A 22,023-nucleotide genomic window follows, 5' to 3' on the forward strand; every position below is an offset into this window, starting at 1 on the left:
CTATATTCATATTTATAAATATTTTAATCAATATATGAAATATATTCGAAATATATTAAAATAGTTAAAAAGTTTCGATATTACTATATTCATATGACCAAGTATATATGGACATCAACTTGATCGATCATCTTGGCGAGATAAAAAAAATGAGAGTCTGTGGAAGGTGAAAGAAAGGAAGATGAGAGGAAATGAAGATGAAAGGAGATTTTCTTGGAAATGAAAAATGGTTTACACATAGGGAGAGAGAATCAGGAAACATTAATGAGGAGAGGAACGAATTTAGGAGAGATAGAAATGTATGAGTGAAAAGGTTTAATAGTAAATAGCTAATACGAGCCATTTATGTAAAAGTTAAAAACTTGAAAGACATTAACGTACTTAGACATCACTTTAAGGTCTTTTTATGCAAAAGCCTATTTAACTTTTTGTGGGGTTCCTTTGATGGGACAGAACAGAACTCCAATTGCTGAAAAGGTTGGGTCGAAGATACATCCTTTCTCATTTTCTTGAGCTCCATCCAACATCGCAATTTCTAAGATAAAAGCTTTGAGAAACCCATTCAAAATGGCTTTTTCTTTCGTATTACCACTTTTAAACTTCAATGCTTTCTTCTCTCTTTTCATCTTTTTGCAATTCTCTTTTCTTTTTTTCATTCCTTTCTGTTTTCCTTTTTAACAATTCTTTTCTTTGCATTTTTTTCATTTCTTCTTCCGTTTTATACTTTCCTCTCTTTTTATGCATTCTTTGAATGGATTTCCATTTTTAGCATTTTTATTCTCCCTCTACGAATCGAATATATAGTATATAACACAAAACATATGCTATAAAGCATAAAGTATATAACATCAAAATTCAACATTGAGTAGCAAGTATGGAGTATGGAGGATCAAATGCGCAAACAATTTTCAAACACAAATTGGTAAATTCACAAGATACTAACACAAGTCCGATACCACTTTTAATTACTCATAAACATTCGGACCATTTCAGCTTTGTAGAGACCATTCATACTAAATCACCCCATTGAAAAATTTACACCCAACTGCTTTCTTTACAATTTTCTCACATTGAAAGAGTCAACAGTAGTTATCATCACTTACCACTGCTACGAATCGCAGTATTTTAAAGAAAAAAGCAGTTGATGCTCTCTGTTGAAAAAGTGAAAAGGCAAACAAATGATAATATTTTAAATCGTTTCGTGTGCTTTCCCTCACATCGTACTTCTTTTAATGGAGTTTTGAAGGCGAAAAGGGTTGTGTGTAGTTCAGTCCGTGACTCCGTAGGGCTTAGTTTTTGGGACTTCGAGGATATCGACATCGAACTCCGGCAGGTGTCGGATTGGATTCAAAGCGAACGAGTGAGTCTTAGAATTCGAGTTGATTTTTTTTTACGAGAAGGCCTTCTCTATTTTATTTTGATATTGAGCCATCTTTTACTTTCATGTTGATTGCTTGTTTGATCTTTCTGTATCTGTTGACATTCTGTTTCTTTATATAAACTATATCACTGATGTATTTGGAAGGTCGGAAGATGTGCTGGTTTGGAGTTCTTATCCGGTTGAGTGAGACTTTTCTTTATTTGCTGATGTGACTTTCATTTTCGATAACTAAATGAAACTTGCCTTGTCATGCTCGTCTTTGAGTTGTTGAAGTGTATAATCTGCTCATGAGATTTGGTGTCTAATTTATTTTGTTTCTGTCTTCAGGCGTCATCGATGGGGAGTAACAATGAAGAGAAACTCCGGTTTTGTATTGATAGAGGAGGCACGTTCACTGATGTCTACGCTGAAATTCCTGGCCGTCCAGATGGTAAAGTTTTTAAACTTTTATCTGTTGATCCATCGAATTATGATGATGCTCCGGTTGAAGGAATTCGGAGGATTCTTGAAGAATATACTGGCAAGAAAATCCCAAGGACGTCAAAAATACCTACTCAAAACATAGAGTGGATACGGATGGGAACAACTGTAGCAACTAATGCACTTCTTGAGAGAAAAGGAGAAAGAATTGCTCTCTGTGTTACTAAAGGTTTTAGAGATTTGCTTCAGATTGGCAACCAGGCCCGCCCGGATATTTTTGACCTAACTGTCTCAAAACCGTCAAATCTTTATGAGGACGTGGTAGAAGTAGATGAGCGAGTCGAACTCATTCATGGCAAGGGAGATGGTAATCAAGATTCCTCTACATATGTAGAAGGAGTTTCTGGTGAGCTTATTCGCATTGTGAAGACCCTGAATGAAGAAGCTTTAAAACCGTTACTTAACGATCTCCTGCAACGGGGAATCGGCTGTTTGGCAGTTGTCTTAATGCATTCATACACTTACCCACAACATGAATTGGCTCTGGAGAAATTAGCTCTGAGTATGGGCTTCAAACATGTTTCTTTGTCCTCAGCTTTGACCCCTATGGTTCGAGCTGTGCCACGCGGTCTTACTGCTAGTGTGGATGCATATTTGACTCCAGTCATCAAAGAGTACTTATCTGGATTCATGTCCAAATTTGATGAGAGCAGTGGGAAGGTTAATGTGCTATTTATGCAATCAGATGGAGGACTTGCACCAGAAAGTAGGTTTTCAGGCCACAAGGCAGTTTTATCTGGTCCTGCTGGTGGAGTTGTTGGTTACTCGCAAACACTTTTCGAGCTTGAGACCACGAAGCCTCTCATTGGGTTTGACATGGGTGGTACATCAACTGATGTTAGTCGCTATGCTGGAAGTTATGAACAGGTTCTGGAAACTCAGATTGCTGGTGCAATAATTCAAGCTCCTCAGCTTGATATCAACACCGTGGCAGCTGGTGGTGGGTCAAAGTTGAAATTTCAATTTGGAGCTTTCCGTGTGGGACCTGAATCAGTGGGTGCACACCCTGGTCCAGTTTGTTATAGAAAAGGAGGTGAGCTAGCTGTTACTGATGCAAATCTTGTTTTAGGGTTTGTTATCCCTGATTTCTTCCCATCCATCTTTGGTCCCAACGAAGATCAACCTCTAGATATTGAAGCCACAAGAGGAGAGTTTGAGAAACTTGCAACAGAAATCAATTCTTACAGAAAAAACCAGGATCCATCCTCAAAGCCTATGACAATAGAGGAGATTGCTTTGGGTTTTGTAAATGTTGCGAATGAAACTATGTGCCGCCCAATCCGACAACTGACTGAGATGAAGGGCCATGAGACAAAAAACCACGCTCTCGCTTGCTTTGGAGGTGCTGGACCTCAACATGCATGTGCTATTGCCAGGTTATTAGGTATGAAAGAGATATTTATTCATAGATTTTGTGGGATCTTAAGTGCTTATGGTATGGGACTAGCAGATGTTGTTGAAGAAGAACAGGAGCCGTACTCAGCTGTGTATTGTTCCAAGTCTGTCCAGGAGGTCTCTCGAAGAGAGGCAAGTTTACTTAAGCAAGTAAAGCATAAGCTACGGAGCCAAGGATTTAGAGAGGGAAGTATCAATACTGAAACATATTTGAATTTGAGGTATGACGGTACAGACACTGCCATTATGGTAAAGAGCCAAAGAGTGGATAATGGAGTAGAATTCGACTTTGCAGCTGAGTTTGAGAAGCTTTTCCAACAGGAATATGGATTTAAGTTACAGAATAGGAATATTCTTATATGCGATATAAGAGTTCGTGGCGTAGGAGTTACAAATGTATTGAAGCCACGAGCTTTTGAAGGACTTTCTGGTGACCCTAAAATTGAAGGCCACTACAGGGTCTACTTTGGAAATGGATGGCAGGATACACCTTTATTCAAGCTTGACAATCTAGGATTTGGTTATATCATCCCAGGGCCTGCTATCATTATGAATGGGAACAGTACAGTGATTGTCGAACCTAGCTGCAAAGCTACTGTAACTAAATATGGAAACATCAAAATTGAAATAGATTCAACCTTCTGCACAAAAAAAGTATCAGAAAAGGTTGCTGATGTCGTCCAACTATCGATCTTCAATCACCAGTTTATGGGTATAGCTGAACAAATGGGAAGGACGCTACAGAGAACTTCTATATCAACAAACATCAAGGAACGCCTAGATTTCTCTTGTGCCCTCTTTGGTCCTGATGGAGGATTAGTTGCCAATGCTCCCCATGTACCTGTGCACTTAGGAGCAATGTCCAGTACGGTTCGTTGGCAAATTGACTTCTGGGGTGACAATTTGAATGAGGGAGATGTATTGGTCACAAATCACCCATGTGCTGGAGGTAGTCATCTTCCTGATATAACAGTCATCACACCAGTATTTGACAATGGAAAATTGATATTCTTCGTTGCAAGTAGAGGGCACCATGCCGAGATAGGTGGCATAACTCCAGGAAGCATGCCACCATTTTCAAAATCCATCTGGGAAGAAGGAGCTGCAATAAAAGCATTCAAGCTTGTCGAAAAGGGAATATTTCAAGAGGAAGGAATTAACAAACTCCTGCAGTTCCCTAGTTCTGACGAAGGTGTCATCCCAGGAACTCGAAGACTCCAAGATAATTTATCTGATCTTCATGCACAGGTTGCTGCAAATCACAGAGGAATTTCACTAATTAAAGAGCTTATTGTGCAATATGGTTTAAATATTGTTCAGGCTTATATGACATATGTACAACTTAATGCTGAAGAAGCAGTTAGGGAAATGCTGAAATCTGTTGCCTCTAGAGTTTCATCTAATTCAGCTAAATATGTGGAGGGAGGCTCCATAGCAATTGAAGAAGAGGATTACATGGATGATGGTTCTGCAATTCATTTGAAACTCACAATTGATCCTCATAAAGGTGAAGCCAATTTTGATTTTAGTGGAACGAGTCCAGAAGTATATGGCAATTGGAACGCCCCAGAAGCAGTAACAGCGGCCGCAGTTATATATTGCCTCCGATGCATGGTGGATGTTGATATTCCTCTCAACCAAGGCTGCTTGGCTCCTGTCAAGATATATATTCCACCAGGGTCATTCCTTTCCCCGAGCGAGAAGGCTGCGATTGTAGGGGGAAACGTTCTCACTTCTCAACGAATAACCGATGTTATACTGACAGCATTTCAGGCATGTGCCTGTTCTCAAGGCTGTATGAACAACCTCACTTTTGGTGACGATACATTTGGATACTATGAAACAATTGGTGGTGGAAGTGGAGCTGGTCCTTCTTGGCATGGAACAAGTGGAGTTCAATGCCATATGACCAATACTCGAATGACGGATCCTGAGATATTTGAGCAGCGATATCCTGTTCTTCTACATACATTTGCACTGAGAGAGAATAGTGGAGGAAGTGGAGTCTACAAAGGGGGTGATGGGCTCGTTAGGGAGATTGAGTTCAAGCAACCAGTTGTGGTGAGCATTCTTTCAGAGAGACGTGTCCATGCGCCGAGAGGTTTGAAAGGAGGAAAAGATGGTGCTCGTGGGGCTAATTTTCTGGTGAGGAAGGATGGAAGAAGAGTTTATCTTGGAGGCAAGAATACTATAACTGTCAAAGCTGGGGAGATCCTTCAAATTTTAACTCCCGGTGGTGGTGGATGGGGTTGCGCTTAATGGCTTTTGGTTATTTCACATGGGTATGTACTACATTCAGATGTTTTTATTTCGAGTTAAATAGAATTGAACCACCCTAAATGAGAGCTAGTTTACAATGTTGATGTTGACAGAAACGTTGAGATCCTTAATTTACAAAAAGAGGTTGCTTTTTAAAGGTGTATTATCCACATTAGGGACATTTTATTGCTTATTTTTTAAAAAAAAAGTTTCATGATTTGTTTAGCGATATGATAGAAATGTCGATTCACCCTTCAATCTTTCATGTTGATATCATCCCATAGAAATGTGCTAATATTGACACTTCGGCTGGAATTTAATACTCTTTTGCGTGCATTATGCTGCTATCTATTTGTGTTTGTAATTGGTTTATTGTATCTTTTGTAACAGGTACCATATATAAGGAAGCAGATTAAGAAGAAGGGTACTGCTGAAAGATAAGTTTTCTTATTCAATTTACAAGTAGTTCTATGACACACAAGAGTTTACGTATTTTGATAAAGGAACAATTCGATCTTGGTAGGAAATGTCTAGGTTTCAATAAAGTGGGCATATGGATATCAAGGAGTATTCCTTCAAAATGTAAAATAATTGACATTTCTGTTGAATAATAAGCCCTTCATTTTCTTTTAATTGTAAATTCATGTACTTAGTGTCTTGATGAATCAATGATTAATGATTAAATAAACTAAGATTTGATCATGACTGTGATGGAACACTAAGATTGTGTTCAATCGATGGACCTTTATTGATACTTGAAAGAATCAAATACAAGAACAAAATAAAGTAGTAAAGAAATGAATTGAGAAATCTCAATTTGGTTACAATCTCTCTGTTACCTTCTCTCTCAAAGGTGCACAATGATAGACTCCCTATTATCCACCGATATAGTAGATTAGGGAAGAAGGATTAATATGGGCACATGTGAATATTAGAGTAGGCACATGTGAGTTAGTTTTTGAGAATTAAATCTGGAATCTGTGCACCTTTGAGAGAGAAGGTAACAGAGAGATTGTAACCGAATTGGGATTTCTCAGTTCGTTTCTTTATTATTTTATTTTGTTCTTGTATTCAATTCTTTCAAGTATCAATAAAGGTCCATCGATAGAACACAATCTTAGTGTTCCATCATAATGTAATTTAGAAATTACTTTCTAAGTTTTGCCATTAGTAATTATATTCACACATACATATTTTGTACGGATACAAACCTCTTTATTAAATGTATTAATAAAAGAGTCTAATGTTCAAACTACATGAAAATCATAACAAACAAAAGGATAGACGAATTGAACAAACAAAAACAACACAAGTGAAACCTGAGCAAAACAAAAGAAAAATAAGAACAAAACAAACTTAAAAAAACTTACCACAAGAAGCCCAAAAACAGCTGAAGATTGCAAACTAAAACAGGTAACACCGAGGGAGAGCAAATAGCCAAGCAGCTTGTTGATGAAAAAATATGCTTCCTAAGTAGTCCTTAAATCGTGGAGGTAGTGACTATAACCAGAATATTTGAGAACAACTTTAGAGGGCTAAAATAATAGAAGCATACGTCAAACCACTCGTGATCCACTAATACAGCTCAAACGAAAACAATTCCCCCTTTGTCAACAATGTACTTCAAGTGATTTGGAATTTCACAGTGCTAAGCTTGTGAAGGAAATAAAGAGGTCTGTTTCTCAGTAATTAGATCCTCCCCTGTCTGAAACAAGGTATTGAGATCAAATTCTAAAGATCCTTAATCGACTAGTCATCCTTCTTCCATGTGTTTGACATATGTTCAGCTTCCTTGCTGCACACATTAAAAGGAGAGTTGAAATCTGAGACTTTTTTTTTATGAAGTGTGGAGTTTGGGTAGGGGGGACCTCTAAAAAATTTGACATTTGAATTAGGCAAACATGTATTTATAATGGAGGATGAATTGATATATGAGGAACTGACTTGTTTGATTGAGTATGGGCTTGCAAAAGGGCACATTTTGCCTAAAAATGAGGGTTATGATCCAGAAGCATTAGTAATTATATTCATGTTGATGATGTTCTTCTAAAAGCGATAAACTAAAGAGACACCAAGTTACATGAAACCCGACTGTCAATGATGTGAAATTATACGATTTATTGAAAATGCTGATGATATGATGTAAACAAAATCTATGATGAATCTTGGTCATGTTCACCCATTCTTTGGATTGTTCACCGTTTAATATTATGCCAACATGTTTATTTGAAAGGAAGCATATATCCTCGTGAGTACAATTGTTTTTAGATGTTTTAAAAATCATCCTCATGAATTTGCACTCCTCTTCCACAAGAAATACTAAGGGTAGAAGATGCTTATTTGAATCAACAAATGTGGTAATTAATAACTTCCCTCGATACTTGTCATACAAGTGAGTGTCGTCGATTTGAATAATTAGCCTACATCTATACATGAACATGTCATACTAGGTATTTGGTCCATTTAGGCCCGTTATTCAAATTGACGACACTCACTTGTATGCCAAGTATCGAGGGAAGTTATTAATTGTTACATATGTTAATTCAAATAAGCATTTTCTACCTTTAGCATTTGTCGTTGTTGAGGAAAAATCTGTAGATTCATGTGGATGATTTTTACGACATCTAGAAAAATTCTGTCACACGATGAGTTATGCTTGGTTTTTGATCAATATGATGACATCATATCAACGACAAAAAATCCAAAGAAGGGGTGGATATGATAGAGATGTCACAATATCGTTAGCAATTTCTATTGATGAACTAGACTTATTGTGTCTGCTATCAATTCCAAATTCAAAAGATTGATAAAACAACTCAAGACCTCATGAGAATAAATAGTAGTCGTATGAATTTTTTTCTTTTTTTTGTGACATTCTTATAGAACAGTGGATCCAAGCACATGACGAATAATTTTGCTATGGGTGAATGATGACGAACCTATCAAAGTGCATGAACGGAGTTTCTTAAGAAGCTTGAATGTTATCAATAAATACTATAGCTCAGAAAATGAGAGAAAATAAGAGCTGTCGGAGTGTCAAGATAAATATTAGCGGTATGAATTTTTTAATTACAGTAGTTAATATATATTTTTTTATGTGTATATTATACAAACTGTGTATGTTCAGATATGCACTACAAAAAAATTTTAAATTAACTGCAAGATTCAGTAAGCATTAAGTACAATTGTGCGATCGATTTCAAGGCGTTTTATATTTGAATATTGGACGTCACGACTTAAATTCTAAATGAGGAAATATTCAAATATTACAGCTAAGTGCGTTCGAGCAGTTCTATTTGTGAAACGGTATCAAACCTATTGTATTTCGTGCTCATTTTATAGTGGTATGTTCACGGTTTAACATGAACTATAAAGATTTCGTTGTATTTGTGAAACGGTATCAAACCTATGGTATTTCGTGCTCATTTTATAGCGGTATGTTCACGGTTTAACATGAACTATAAAGATTTCGTTGAGAATTACTAAACTGTCAACTTATGATGTATGTTATGCTCCTCAGTTTCAACCAGTACTGCAAGAAGATTACTATATCACACCCATAAATATGTTCATCTTACATCAAGATTCATCGTTGTTGAGTAAACTGGCTTCTCACAAAAAGATGGATTGGGCAGATAATGATGTTCATTCAGTGGTCAACTCAGTCACAATCGACTATTGACAGAAGTGTACTTTGTTAACGAGACAAACACCTAATAATTAGAGATATTTGTACAAGGTTTTTGCATTGTAAATGTTAAAATATTAAGATACTTGTACCTAACATGTACTGCTCCTAATTGGTCTGATAGAGTTCCCATTTGGTAATGCGATGGCTAAATCGCACGGGATTTATTGCTACGAGAACTCGCAATTTGATGTGAATGTAAATTAAGAATACATCCATTGGTACAAAAATATTGCAAGACTTTATATCACTGGTTCCGGAGTTGTTTTGGATCATCATGTTTAAATATTGTCCAATTATTTTTAGTCTAAATTTGTTTTAAATATTTTATAGGTCATTTTAATATTTCAAATAGATTGAATAACTGTAAACTTCTAGATATTACAGATAATCTACAACATGTCCTAGATATATGTAATGATAACGAGCAGTACATGAAGAACATACATTATATGTATGATGTACCTATTGTACTTATACCAGTTCAAAGGAGATGTGTAAGAGTCTAATGAATTGGAAGAAGTTGACTAGGACGTGAAAAAAGTGCCTCTTGTGACACAAACATAGAGCGATACTAGTTACATTAGTCCAATATGATGATCCTGACAATTGGAACGGGATATTATGATTAAGAGTCGGTCAATCGTCAAACTTCCTAACAAGATATTATAATTTTGAAGCAGGACCATCATCGTCAAACTTTGGACAATGGTACTATGATTTTGGTACTAATTAATCATTGTCATACATGCATACAGGTGCAATCGTGGAAAACATAACAAATATTTGTATTATGAATCGTCTGTAACAGTACCCGAGCAACCAAATGAGCGTCAACAACAAGAGAATTATGAGAAACTAGAGCAACATAGAGTGCAAAGTCAACGATGACTACGTTGAGACACATTATGGTTATCGAATGAATGTTTTTAAAAAAAATCTTCAATTTTAAAATACAAATAAAAAAGTTTCAAATAATATATTAGGTCTATGTAAAGTTATAAGATTGAACCAATTTTTTCCTAAATAAAATGTGAATGATGGAAAATTTTAGAGAAGCAAGTATAATACCTTTCCGCTGTGATATCTACAATCTCCAGCATTATCCACTCATATATTGAGATGGAACTAAACTAATCACACTCGAAAGTTTCAAACCTCCATGACAAACAAATAACTAATAAGTAACTTCGGATGAAATCCGAGAAGGCCGCCTGCAAGAGCCATTGCTTGAGCTATTCTTTGCCTGAACATCTCAACCATCTCGTCTCTGCCTAGAATAGTATACAATAAATAAACCTATGAGTAGAAATTGAATGGGTGGAGGTAAAACCATGAGAATTTTGGAGCTCCTGTACACAATGTCACATAATGGTTCAAGTCATGCTATGGGTTAAATATGTGGGGGTAAAAGACTTGGAAACCAAATATGCACTCTATAACGATAAGAATTGAAAAGTGAAAAAGGAATACCTTCTGAAAATACAAGCAATGAAAATAGAACTACCTTCTCAAAAACAAGCTTTGGTTTGTGAATCTTGTCTTCAGGAGTAAGTATCATTTTCCTGATTCACAATTCACAATTCAATTCTTCTGCGCTCCCTTTCTAGTGCTAGCTAGAAGTTATTTTACAAATGAGAGTTGGGACTAGCAGATAAATGAGAAGTCTTGTCTCTTTTTTTTTTTTTCTCTTTCTAAGACACATTTGAGAGTGGTTTTAAAGAAATTTGAGTGGGTATTTCCTCAATAGTACTGGTTTTAACGAAAGTGATTTTGGATTTTCATATAATCATTTTCAGGTTTGGGTTTACAGTTTTAAACACAGTTTTTATAACCTCAAAACTGGCTTTGAATGATTAGGCAATGTTTGGATGTGACTTTAGCCCTCTTTCAAAACCATCTTCAAACATCCTTTTATAGTTCAACTGTTGAGAACTGTTGTTGGAAGATCATTTTTCTAATTCTCCTGCCATTTGTCTTCAGCTACGTCGTTAGTTGGTTCGTTAAATGCCTTCGTCTATGCTTTTGAACTTGAATTATTAGTTATTTCATTAACTTGTTAAGTTTTGCTTGGTAACTTCTTCTGGCAGAATTTATGCATCCTTCACCATTACATCTAATTCCTTGATATTGGCTCTTAGCCTGGAATAGTTTTTATTGTCTTTTCTTTAACATAGAATCTTTAGTCGCTTGTATATTTCAAGAAAATAATCATGTAGCTGACTTAGCTTCTTTTACAATTTTATGAGTCCCAATATTGCATTCCTTTAGTTTGGTGATTGTCTTCTCTTTATGTTCAAATGATTTTGGTTAAAAACTTTGTATTTATGTTAGTTGGTTATGCACCATTTAGTAAAATATTTATGAAAACTATTACTTTTAACTTCTTTCCTGTGGAGTACTCATGGAAAGGTTAAATGCCAAAAGGAAAAAGAAAAAATGAAAGTTGAAAGCACACAACAAAATGAAGATTTAAGGTAATCACATAAATGGTAGGGTTGCAAGGAAAAACTGCAAGGTGGCTGGAAATTGTTTGTTGGTTCGGGTTGGTTTAGCGGTTCGGGTTGAAGGTATATGAAACTAAAAATTTTGGTTAGGTTCAGGTTTAGCTGAAAACACATTGGAAAACCAAATTGGTTGAAAATATATGAATAATGATCTTTTGGTTAATTCGATTGGTTGGGGAGTGCATTTTAAACCTAAAGGCTATGAGATTGGGTAAACACTAAATTTTGTTTTTGTTTTTAAAATTTTGCAATTCCCTCTCTCCTAGTCCCGTTGTTGGTACACACAATAAACAAGATAATCAATTGTGAACTGAGTTAACCTAGCAGCATGGGTTCTTGTAAGGTCGTTTCGTTTCAATTTTATGTTCTTTATTAATTGAACCACTTACCCTCCCAATAAATGAAAAGAATAATTCAAGACTCAAATCATTTAAATTAAAAAAAATATTAGACTTACACTATTAAGAATTCTACGTAGACTTGGATTAATTCGCTAACAAGAGTCTAGTTTAACTGATATTTGTAAGTTCGAGAACTAAGAGGTCTTTGATTTAAATTTTTAGTCTAATTTGTACTAGAAATGAAAAAAAAAAAAAAAGAGTTATTAGGTTAACTTTCTACCACTGTCCATCGACAAAGTGGAGGATACTTAGATACAGTTCAAGTTCTCATCTCTCCAATTTGTGGCGTGATAACATATGATTAAGCAATTGAGTAGGTTGGAGCAAAATTATAGATGTAGATGATACCCAATTCAAAGGCGTAACTTTCCCCGAATGACTTTTATACACTTCACAAAATTGCAAGTCCTATCCTATCTACATCTTAATTCCCAGTTGTTATAATGAAGAATAGTCTGAAAATGATGTGATGAATTCTTTTTTTCTCAATACCATTCAACTATGTTTAGAATATCAGAAACTCAACCAAGTTTGAATTGAAATTGTTTACCAAATTTTACTCGAATTTGATGTTGTTTAATTACTTTAGATGGTATAATAAGAATTAAGTTGAATTTAAAGAAAAGAAAAAAACAAGGTTGAAAGAATGGAATACTTAGGTGTAGAAGAAGACAATGTATTTATACGTCGTATGTGTAAATAAAAACACACATTTGGATGCCCTTTATGCTTAGATGTAAGACTTTCCACAAAGGCTAAGGTGATTCAACCGTGTGGGACATCTTCTTCTCCATTTGATTCTCATTAAATTAGAGCAAAGCTAACCAAATGATAATAATAATAATAATTCTATTCTTTTTTAAGGTTGATCTTTTGTGAAAATATTGGATGAAAATTGAAAGTTTGAAAAGTCGGTACTAAGTACAAATAACATAGCTCTAACTTTGGGTAAAGAAGAGATTTATGGTAATATAACTAAGTGATGACAATTATATGTATTGGTATTGGACCTTTCTTTCTATAAGTGACATTAGAGTTATGCTCTTGACTTGGTCGTGTTGGTAAAATCTTTGGAAATAGAAAAAAGAAGTGGTGTGCCTAGAAAGAATTCTAGTAGACATGGTGAGATATGTGGTTGATGACTCTATTGGATTGGTGATATGTTCAAGAGAATTAAGAGGAGTGTGTGGGTACGATCTAAATAGATAAATGATTATTTGTGGAAAAGATGAATAATTTAATGAAATGTGCTAGAGCTTTAGTGTGTAGATGTATATTTTTTGAAGTGTGCTTTGTGGTTGATGGTATTAGACGATACGAGGTTCCTTATTAAAAGTGAGGTTCTCTTGGTTTTTTACGAGGTAGGGTTCTCAATACTTGGTAACCTTGTTCATCATCTTGTCCATGAGACTTTCTTCATCTTATCCCTTGTGATATTATACCTGATATATCTCACATAATACCAAATTTGTTTGAAAATTCTTTGCTTATTTGAAAAATTTTCAGGTGTTTATTCTTAAGGATTATTTTTTCTCTTGGCTTAACAAGTTATGATAATGGTTTGATTATCTTTTTCTGTCGTACATGTTTAAGGGGCTGTTTTATTCGCTTGAGGGTTACCACTTTAGAAGAGAAGCTTTGAATTGTTTGCTATTTTTGGTAGAAAATAACAATTTAAGAATGTCGATATGAAACAACGAGTAGAGTAGATCTTGAGTTGTGTCTTTAAATCATCTTGAAACATCATGAGAAATCTCAAGTAAAATGCTCGTGATTTGAAGTTGGAAATGTAGAAGTTATCATTAAGAGAAATTCTCACAATTAAAAGAAGCCTAAGTATCTTTTTCTACTAAATTATATTGTCCGTGTATAACTATAATAACCTTGTATTCATCGATAAGTACAACGTTGTAATCATTTAACTATTTGTTAATGAAAATATCTTTTTTAGGACACATTTCCTCCTAAATGTAGGTTGTATTGCAAACCTTGTGCTCTGTTTTTTTAATTTCATTACATGTTCTACTCAACGTTTTTTTAGATAGTTGAACTAATAAATCTATGTTAGGGTGTGTAAGATAATATTTTTTCAAAAGAGAAATAATATTAAAACTTCTCGAAATAACATAAAACAAACGAAATAAATAAAAATTATTTATTTATTTATTTATATTGTAATATTAGGTTCCATTATCATTGAATTAAAAATTACATATACAAGAATCGAATAATGTGGAGAAAGTAGTTTTCCTTTTTCTACTTTGTGTAGAGGCTAAGTCTCTAAAATATTGGCTTCGTCTTTGTAGTTTTGGATCCGCCACCACAATCAGACAAACTTCCATTTGATCATTGCCTTTATATATGGAATCAAATTCTTTCCCTTCCAATGTGTCACAATTTAATTTGAACATACCATCAATTTCATTATCATTTTTCACTTCATAATGAACTTTTTCATTAGTTTTGTGTGTGTGTGAGTTTTTTCACCACCATTAGAAAACACATTTGAAATATACAGAACCAAAATGTTTAATTTGAATTAGTTTCTGAAACCATTTTTACAGTAACCAATAAAACTGTGTACTTACAATAGTTCAATTTTGAAGACAAAAAATTAAACAATCATTATCAAACACTGCCTTAAAACACAATTGGAGTCCATTTGTTGAGGAATATATATACATATATAGTTATTTATATATATATATAGTACTATAATATATATATTTTTTTTAAATGTCAAAATCTGAGATTCTTTGATCCTCCCTAAATTGTCCATTTTTGTCTTGCCTACAAACTTGCAAAAAAGAAAGAAAAAAGTTCATAGATAGAAATGGCCCATAATTGAATAATAAAGCAATAAGGATATACAAAATTATTATATCCAATAGGGATGAGAGATGATCTTAAAGGTGCAAAAGAATCTTCTTATTGATGGAAGAAGAGAATACAAACTCTTCCAACTTTTGATCAAATGCCCAAAATGCCCTCCATCTCACCTTAAAGATAGGATTATTCCAAGTCATATTCATCCCACCAATATCAATATCTAAAACAATAAGTAACAAATAATTACAATACAAATTAAACTTAGGAGTATCCATAAACTTAAAACAATGTTCCCCAAGGCTCTATAAATAGCCTCCCTCCCATCCCTTCACAACTCAAGCTTGAAGGACTATAACAAGAACTTGTAAGCTTGCCCTTCTTATTAAGTCCTTCTTGCCTCCCTTTCTTCGGAAGAAAACTTTTGTTGTTTCAAAAGCGCCAAAGTTAATATGTCTCCAGCAGCTGCCCCAGAAAGTGCCATTGAGTCAACCGACGCTCCCAAGAGGGCGTACGTGACGTTCTTGGCTGGTAATGGTGACTATTGGAAAGGTGTAGTTGGATTGGCAAAGGGTCTCAGAAAGGTCAAAGCCGCCTACCCTCTCATTGTAGCTGTCCTTCCTGATGTTCCTGAAGATCATCGCCAAATCCTCGAGTATCAGGGTTGTATCGTCCGTGAGATCGAACCTGTTTACCCTCCAGCAAACCAGACCCAATTTGCCATGGCTTACTATGTTATCAACTACTCAAAGCTTAGGATCTGGGAGGTACTAATATCATACACCTTCATTCTTGTTTCTTGTTAAAAACATCGTAACTCACATATTTGAGTTAAAATAGTGATGTATATTCAAGGACGAGCTTTTAACCTTAAGCGGTGATTGATTTGATTGCAGTTTGTGGAGTATGAGAAGCTGATATATTTGGACGGAGACATCCAAGTGTTTGAAAACATAGACCATTTGTTTGAAATGCCAAGTGGATACTTCTATGCAGTGATGGATTGCTTTTGTGAGAAGACATGGAGTAACTCTCCACAATACAAAATTGGGTATTGCCAACAATGCCCTGACAAAGTGAAATGGCCTGTGGAGGAAATGGGAAACCCACCACCACTTTACTTCAATGCTGGATTCTTTGTGTATGAACCTGATCTTTTCACTTACAAGGATCTTCTTGAGACTTGCAAGGCCACCACTCCAACTTTGTTTGCTGAGCAGGTAATCTCATTCATTTTATTTACACTAATACTTATTTGCTAGTTGAGTCGTGTTGCCCCTTTTTTAGTCCACGAAAACAAACAGGACAAAGAACAAAAACAAAAACAATGCTCGTTGGGTGGAAGTCGGTGGAACCATGTGGTTAGATCACTAGCTAGAAAAAATGGCTTCTGGCTGGTGGTCAAGTATTGCTCTTAAACCGATCTCTCTCTTTCTTTTTCTTTTATGAGAATTTGTGTTTGGATGTGTCTGTTTTAGCTTTAAAAATGTCTAATAAATCTTTGTAATTTGAACTTTTTGTTTAGTGTGTAACTAAAGTATTAAATAAGTTAAGAATTAAATAGTTTATATGATATAAAATGAATTTTATTTATAACAAATACCATTAATTTTTCAATTTTGCATCAACGGGAATGAATCAAGATCTATAAGAGACAAAATTAAGGATGTAGAGATCTAATGGTCACAAAATTTAAACTAAAGTTAATTTAACCGTTTTTCTATTGTTTGTTTCTCCTATAGGACTTTTTGAACATGTACTTCAACGACATATACAAGCCCATTCCTCCAATTTACAACCTCGTCATGGCCATGTTGTGGCGTCATCCCGAGAACATTGACGTCGACAAAGTCAAAGTTGTCCATTATTGTGCAGCGGTACATATTCAACTTATTTTAGTGTTTGTACTTTCCGCCCAAGTTTCTACGTCACGTATAATCAATTAGTTAACTTTGATATCATTATTGGAATGTCATACTTGTAGGGATCGAAACCATGGAGGTACACGGGAAAAGAAGAGAACATGGAGAGGGAAGACATAAAAATGCTGGTGAAGAAATGGTGGGAAGTTTATGAAGATGAATCTTTGGATTACCAAAATGTCCTCAAATCTGAAACTAAACAAGAAACTAACCTCACACCTTTGATCTCTGTTCTGTCCGAGGCTGAAGTTGTCAACCACATCACAGCTCCTTCTGCTGCTTAAGTATATGTATATTTATATATATAACATATATAAATATATATATATATATATATATATACATTATATATATATATATATATATATATAAAATATAACATATAAGTATGACATATATGTATATTTATATATATAACAATCATATATATATATATACATATTATATGTATTATATGAGTGTTTGTGGTGTCAGACAAATATTAATTATGATAAGTACTTACAGTTAAGTGGGTACTTAATTAATTAAGCTTTTTATGTATAGTAGCTTTGGTTGGGGGATGTGTGTGTATGTGTGCAAACCCCAACCTTGTTCATGGCTACATTACTTTAAATTTCTAAATTTTATGGAATAAGGCTGGTTTTATATCTGCCTTCCCTTTTTGCTTTATTTTTCATCTTCTCTTCATTAATTACTACAAACTAAGCTTAATTATGCTAACTTTTCCTTAATTAAGGATAAGTAATACTCCTGACAAATTAAAATGGTTTCTATTTGAGTATAATTTAACGGTAAAAGCATCAATCATCATCTAAACATATATCGGGTAAAAGCCACAAATAGTGATCTTATTAAATATATAATCAATACAAAAAAATATGGTTAATAATAACATATATTAATCTTTTATTAATAATCTCAACCAATTTAGAGAGTAATGAATGATTACTATTTGGTTTTAAATATAGTTGAATAATATAACTAAATGACGAGTATTCACGTTTTATCTTTTATTACATCAAATTATTGAATATTATTATTTAGTAGAATTAAAAAATTTGACAAAAAAAAATTACAAAGCATAGCAAAAATTTATTATTTTAAATTATGTTAAAAGTAGACGTTGATAAAAGAAATATAATGCATGTGTTTATAAATATTTTAATTTATTTTACTTGTATCTTTTATATTTTAAAAAATAAATTGCTTTATAAAGTTTTTTTTAAAAAATAGAAATGGATTTGGTGGGGGTATAAATAATATTGGGCCGAAACGGAACCGGGAATTCACCGCGGCTCAAAATTTCGACTCAAAGACCTAAACCTCGCGAGAGAAAAACCTTCCGAGTTCCGATGGCTACCACCAACAACCTCCATGGCTCTGGTACTCCTCTTTCTTTTTATGTTTTCTTCATTTTTATTTTCTATTTCTGCTTCCTTTTTCTGTTTGCTTTCATCTAACCAGAATTGTATGATTGTGATTCGAATTCACATCCAGCAAGTCATTTAATATGTATGCATTTTCTTACTCTTCGTGGCATTGTAATTCTCTTTGAGTCGAACTTTCTATTGTTTGCTGAAGACTAAGAAGCGTATTGAGGGGTTCTATTTTTTAGTATATTTGACCTGGGTATTTGCTAAATTTTAAAAATTTCACTGTGGGGTTAAGTTTCCATATACTGTTGGCTCAGAGATTTGCAATATTTGAAGGTGGGTGGGTGCTTTATGAAAACTTTTTTTTTTTTGCTATGGAAATTCAAACCCGGTTGATTTTATGTGTTTTCTAAAGTATAATTGTGTCCAGGCCTTCAGGATCGTCTAACCTATAAGCTATAATGTATAATTTTGGTATTTTTCTTTTCAATCCTTGCTGCTTAAATTTCACAATTCATCTTGTTAACTGTTTTCGTTTTTACAATACTTTCTCGTACAGGATTCCTTCAATTCTCAATGTTACATTATTTGACGTCCAAACCTTTAGGCATTTTTCATTTTTTCTTGTTTTGACCTTGGGAGTTCTGTTTTTGATCTGTACTGGGATGTGGAATTTAATTTTGAAGATCATACCTCCATGGGTAAAGATCATTTGGGTGAACAAAAGGCGTTTGTTCCTTGAAATAATTGGAGGGAGAGTCTTTCTATTGATTGGCGTTTTATCATCTTTTGTTGCCTTCTTGTTATCTTTATTTGCTGGACTATTTTTAAGTGTTTAATCTCTATTAATATTCTTACCTAACTTAATTGTCAAATTAATAGTTGATCCTCCTTACTCAAGTATTGGTTCGTGTATAGTAACATCTCATGCAAGGTTTCAGCTTTTCCTATTTTTCCTTGAAGGTTGAGTTTTTCCACATAATATGTCAGATTCTGTGAATGAAGTGCTTATGGAATCAGCTAAAGAAGGATCTGCTAATATGAGGTCAGAGGGAAAGACTAGTGACACAGGTAAGAATAGGTAGTGCGAACTTGATGTCCTTTATTGTTTCTTGTTTAATTCTTTTCCTTAACATACATATTGTGCTTTTAACATTAAATTGCGCATTAAGAGGTATGGTGCTATTCTTCTTTATCATTGTAGAAATAAAAGCACGTGTTGATTCCATGTGGGAGCAAATGAACAAAGGGGTGTCCAGCAAAACACTAAAAGGTTTGTCAACCAAACGATCTCCAGCTGTGAATAAAAACTCAAAGAAGCCATCCAATGTAAAAATTCACATTCTGCTCTTGCATAACGAGGCAGCTCAAAATATAGGAAATATATCTCATACTTTTTTCTCTCCCCATTTCCCCTGTGTCTAGAATTGGATGGCATATCTTGGTATGGCATCAAAGAAGCCTCAGGAAAAAGATACATTATCAGAAGGATCCAAGGTTCTGCAGAACAGTTCTATTGATGATGCAAAGATGCTTGCTGCTACTGCGCTCTCAGCTGTTAGGGATGCTACAGCAACTATCTCTGGCAGGGGGAAAGTTGAGGTGCCATTACTTTCATCACTATTTTTCATTTGTTTTTCTACTCTTTTAGGTGTGAATTGTGATTATCTAGGCATTTGGTTTTTTTATTGCTTTGATGCATATAGAGCTGAAAATAGTTTCTCTGGCTAGATTGGATAGTTTTTTAGAGAATCATTTGTTGTTGGGATGGAAGGAGAACATCCTTCTGTAATGATGGTGGGTAGGTTTGAAATACTCTTCTTCTTCAGTGTCTGTCTATCTCTCTCTCTGTCCTTTTTTTGGTGATTTCTCCACAGAAAGAAAAGGTCTTGGTCTTTGATGCTTGGGAAGAAGGAACTCATCCTTGGGGAATGGGTGTGAGGAAAATAGATAGGAGCTGCACTTGACTTGGTTGATGAGGTGAATCAAGGAAAGATGAAAGAGTTTAGAAGGTTGATCCATGTACAACATTGTTTGTGAAGCTACATTGCTGAAGGCCAGTACATGCTGGAAACCGAATATTTTGGTGAAGTAATTGTTTTACTGTGGATACTACAATTTAGTAGCATTTACATTACAACAAGTGAGTTGCAGAAAAGGTGTCACCTGTTGCTTTTTGAAAAAAGAGAAGAAAAAGGGTCATCCGTTACTTTAAGCTTCCTACTGCCTTTGCATAAAGGCAGGGGAGGGTTAAGCGCATTTGTCTTTTTGATGTTCATATGGCAAAAGCTGTTGGGAATCAGGATAATCCTCTTATATATTTTGGTTTCTCATAGCCTCATAGCTGTTGGACAAATGTCCTATGGGGGGTAACATCCGCAGTGTAAAGCTCAAAACCAAAGTTAAATTGTTATGGATTAATGCCACTAGATCAATCATTGGGAGGATATACTTTGAAAAAGATCAAATTGGAGAAGTTTTTGGGTGAGAGTGTATATTATTACAAATCGCCAGGCTTCTTCTTGGTGTGGCTTGTCTACCATATTTTGCACCTATACCTCCAATTTAATTTAGTTTTAGTTTTTGGGGGGCTTGTGTGGGAGGGGATTTTACGGGAGAGAGTTCTACAAGAGGTTGATAGTTCTGATATTTCAAAACTGGATTTGATTTGTGCAAACTTGCCTCCAATCAGATTGTGTGGTTTCTTTTCCTCTTTTATTTCATTTTACAATACCATTTCTTGTAAAACAGTGAAACATCAAGTTTAGGCATTTATTATATTGATCGGTTAGTTGATGAACTCAAACCATTGGCTTTTTTACTTTCAACAGATCACAGAGATTAGGGACTTTGCAGGCCAAAATGTTGAAATTAAAAAGTTTGTAGATGCGGATTCAAAAGAAGCACACGAGAAAATGAAGGCACCTGCTACTTCAGCTGTCGATGTAGTCCTCGAACAAATCAAGAAGAAACAAAAGCTTAGTGTTCTTGACAAGACGAAAAAGGACTGGGGAGAGTTTAAGGAAGAAAACAAGGGTCTGGAAGAGGACTTGGATGCTTACAAGAAGAGCTCGAACCAATATCTTGATAAAGTTTCTTTTTTGCAGCGAACCGATTACAGGGAGTTTGAACGAGAGAGGGATGCACGATTGGCTTTGCAGGCCCGACGAAGGCCTGATATGCGGGAGGAGCCATAATTAAAGTCATCATCTGAAGCTCTTTGAAGAATGTGCCCTTATTTTTAAGGTTCTGAGAATTTTCTTGTGCCCTAACTGGCGTCTGCTCTCATAGTCTTGAACAGATCAGAAAAAATTCCTATAGCGCAGTTGTTTTTCATTCTTCTGTTGTGTATAGATAAATCTTCGAGCCTTGGAAATATTAGATTGTGCTTTCATTCTTGCCATTTTTGTCCAATATTAGATTGTGCTTTCATTCTTGCCAATTTTTTCTTGAAGCAACAAGATATTAAAAACATGTGAACCAAAACAACCAAAGGCTTTAGACCCTTTTGAGAGAACAGAGCAAACCGCTTTCCAAGACCAAGAGATGAACTTGATAGAAGTAAGATTAGGGTCAGTAATTGGTTAAAGAAAGAGCATTGATATCTGAAAATTTTGTATCTATGATTTAAAAGATCGATGACTTCAAATGAGTTAAATGTCATCGACTATATTCCATGCTTCTTAGGCCAACACATTCTTGCCATTAGAGCTTGTTACAAGATTAAAAGCTAACTGTTAGGTCCATGTGCATTATTGATTAGAGGATACAACCTATGAAATAAATCATCA

At 34.7% G+C, this 22,023-nt stretch overlaps 3 protein-coding genes and 1 long non-coding RNA gene across 8 annotated transcripts; 3 read left to right on the forward strand and 1 right to left on the reverse strand.

Annotated features, from left to right (window-relative positions):
• Window positions 1-1,143: 1,143 nt before the first annotated feature.
• On the forward strand, window positions 1,144-6,203 carry LOC101208623 (5-oxoprolinase). Of its 3 annotated transcripts, none has more exons than XM_004138482.3 (3): window positions 1,144-1,360; window positions 1,709-5,538; window positions 5,906-6,203. In XM_004138482.3, exons 1-2 carry the CDS (start codon window positions 1,145-1,147, stop codon window positions 5,513-5,515), a joined length of 4,023 nt encoding a protein of 1,340 aa, XP_004138530.2. In that variant the 5' UTR covers window position 1,144; the 3' UTR covers window positions 5,516-5,538; window positions 5,906-6,203. The 3 variants fall into 3 exon arrangements, with proteins under 3 accessions (XP_004138530.2, XP_031742451.1, XP_031742450.1); XM_031886591.1 differs by lacking the exon at window positions 1,144-1,360 and adding an exon at window positions 1,401-1,559; XM_031886590.1 differs by lacking the exon at window positions 1,144-1,360 and adding an exon at window positions 1,403-1,564.
• A 4,006-nt stretch (window positions 6,204-10,209) lies between these two features.
• On the reverse strand, window positions 10,210-11,075 carry LOC116404725. Its single transcript, XR_004217751.1, has 2 exons — window positions 10,711-11,075; window positions 10,210-10,477 (listed from the first exon to the last, which is right to left on the reverse strand). It is a non-coding gene; the product is annotated as an uncharacterized LOC116404725 (long non-coding RNA).
• Window positions 11,076-15,258: 4,183 nt separating this feature from the next.
• Window positions 15,259-17,506, forward strand: GOLS (galactinol synthase). 2 transcript variants are annotated; one of them, XM_031886486.1, is made up of 5 exons: window positions 15,259-15,704; window positions 15,834-16,157; window positions 16,680-16,814; window positions 16,922-17,190; window positions 17,233-17,506. In XM_031886486.1, the coding sequence occupies exons 1-4, from the start codon at window positions 15,390-15,392 to the stop codon at window positions 17,141-17,143; spliced, it is 996 nt and encodes a 331-aa protein (XP_031742346.1). In that variant the 5' UTR covers window positions 15,259-15,389; the 3' UTR covers window positions 17,144-17,190; window positions 17,233-17,506.
• Window positions 17,507-18,086: 580 nt separating this feature from the next.
• Window positions 18,087-21,674, forward strand: LOC101207966 (craniofacial development protein 1). 2 transcript variants are annotated; one of them, XM_004138480.3, is made up of 5 exons: window positions 18,087-18,242; window positions 19,196-19,303; window positions 19,437-19,561; window positions 19,658-19,834; window positions 21,064-21,674. In XM_004138480.3, exons 2-5 carry the CDS (start codon window positions 19,216-19,218, stop codon window positions 21,427-21,429), a joined length of 756 nt encoding a protein of 251 aa, XP_004138528.1. In that variant the 5' UTR covers window positions 18,087-18,242; window positions 19,196-19,215; the 3' UTR covers window positions 21,430-21,674. The 2 variants fall into 2 exon arrangements, with proteins under 2 accessions (XP_004138528.1, XP_004138527.1); XM_004138479.3 differs by having other exon boundaries at window positions 18,091-18,242; window positions 19,223-19,303.
• The last annotated feature ends 349 nt before the right edge of the window (window positions 21,675-22,023 follow it).

Source organism: Cucumis sativus, chromosome 6 (genome assembly GCF_000004075.3).
Source record: "Cucumis sativus cultivar 9930 chromosome 6, Cucumber_9930_V3, whole genome shotgun sequence".
In the NCBI taxonomy this organism is placed as follows: Eukaryota; Viridiplantae; Streptophyta; class Magnoliopsida; order Cucurbitales; family Cucurbitaceae; genus Cucumis; species Cucumis sativus.

Coding starts and splice junctions, on each gene's coding strand:
- LOC101207966 (XM_004138479.3), top strand. CDS start 18,212: ATGGCTACCACCAACAACCTCCATGGCTCTG. Junction 18,243..19,222: donor CAACAACCTCCATGGCTCTG/GTACTCCTCTTT, acceptor ATAATATGTCAG/ATTCTGTGAATGAAGTGCTT. Junction 19,304..19,436: donor GGGAAAGACTAGTGACACAG/GTAAGAATAGGT, acceptor TTATCATTGTAG/AAATAAAAGCACGTGTTGAT.
- LOC101208623 (XM_004138482.3), top strand. CDS start 1,145: ATGCTCTCTGTTGAAAAAGTGAAAAGGCAAACAAATGATAATATTTTA. Junction 1,361..1,708: donor ATTGGATTCAAAGCGAACGA/GTGAGTCTTAGA, acceptor TTCTGTCTTCAG/GCGTCATCGATGGGGAGTAA.
- GOLS (XM_031886486.1), top strand. CDS start 15,390: ATGTCTCCAGCAGCTGCCCCAGAAAGTGCCATTGAGTCAACCGACGCT. Junction 15,705..15,833: donor CAAAGCTTAGGATCTGGGAG/GTACTAATATCA, acceptor ATTTGATTGCAG/TTTGTGGAGTATGAGAAGCT. Junction 16,815..16,921: donor TTGTCCATTATTGTGCAGCG/GTACATATTCAA, acceptor TCATACTTGTAG/GGATCGAAACCATGGAGGTA.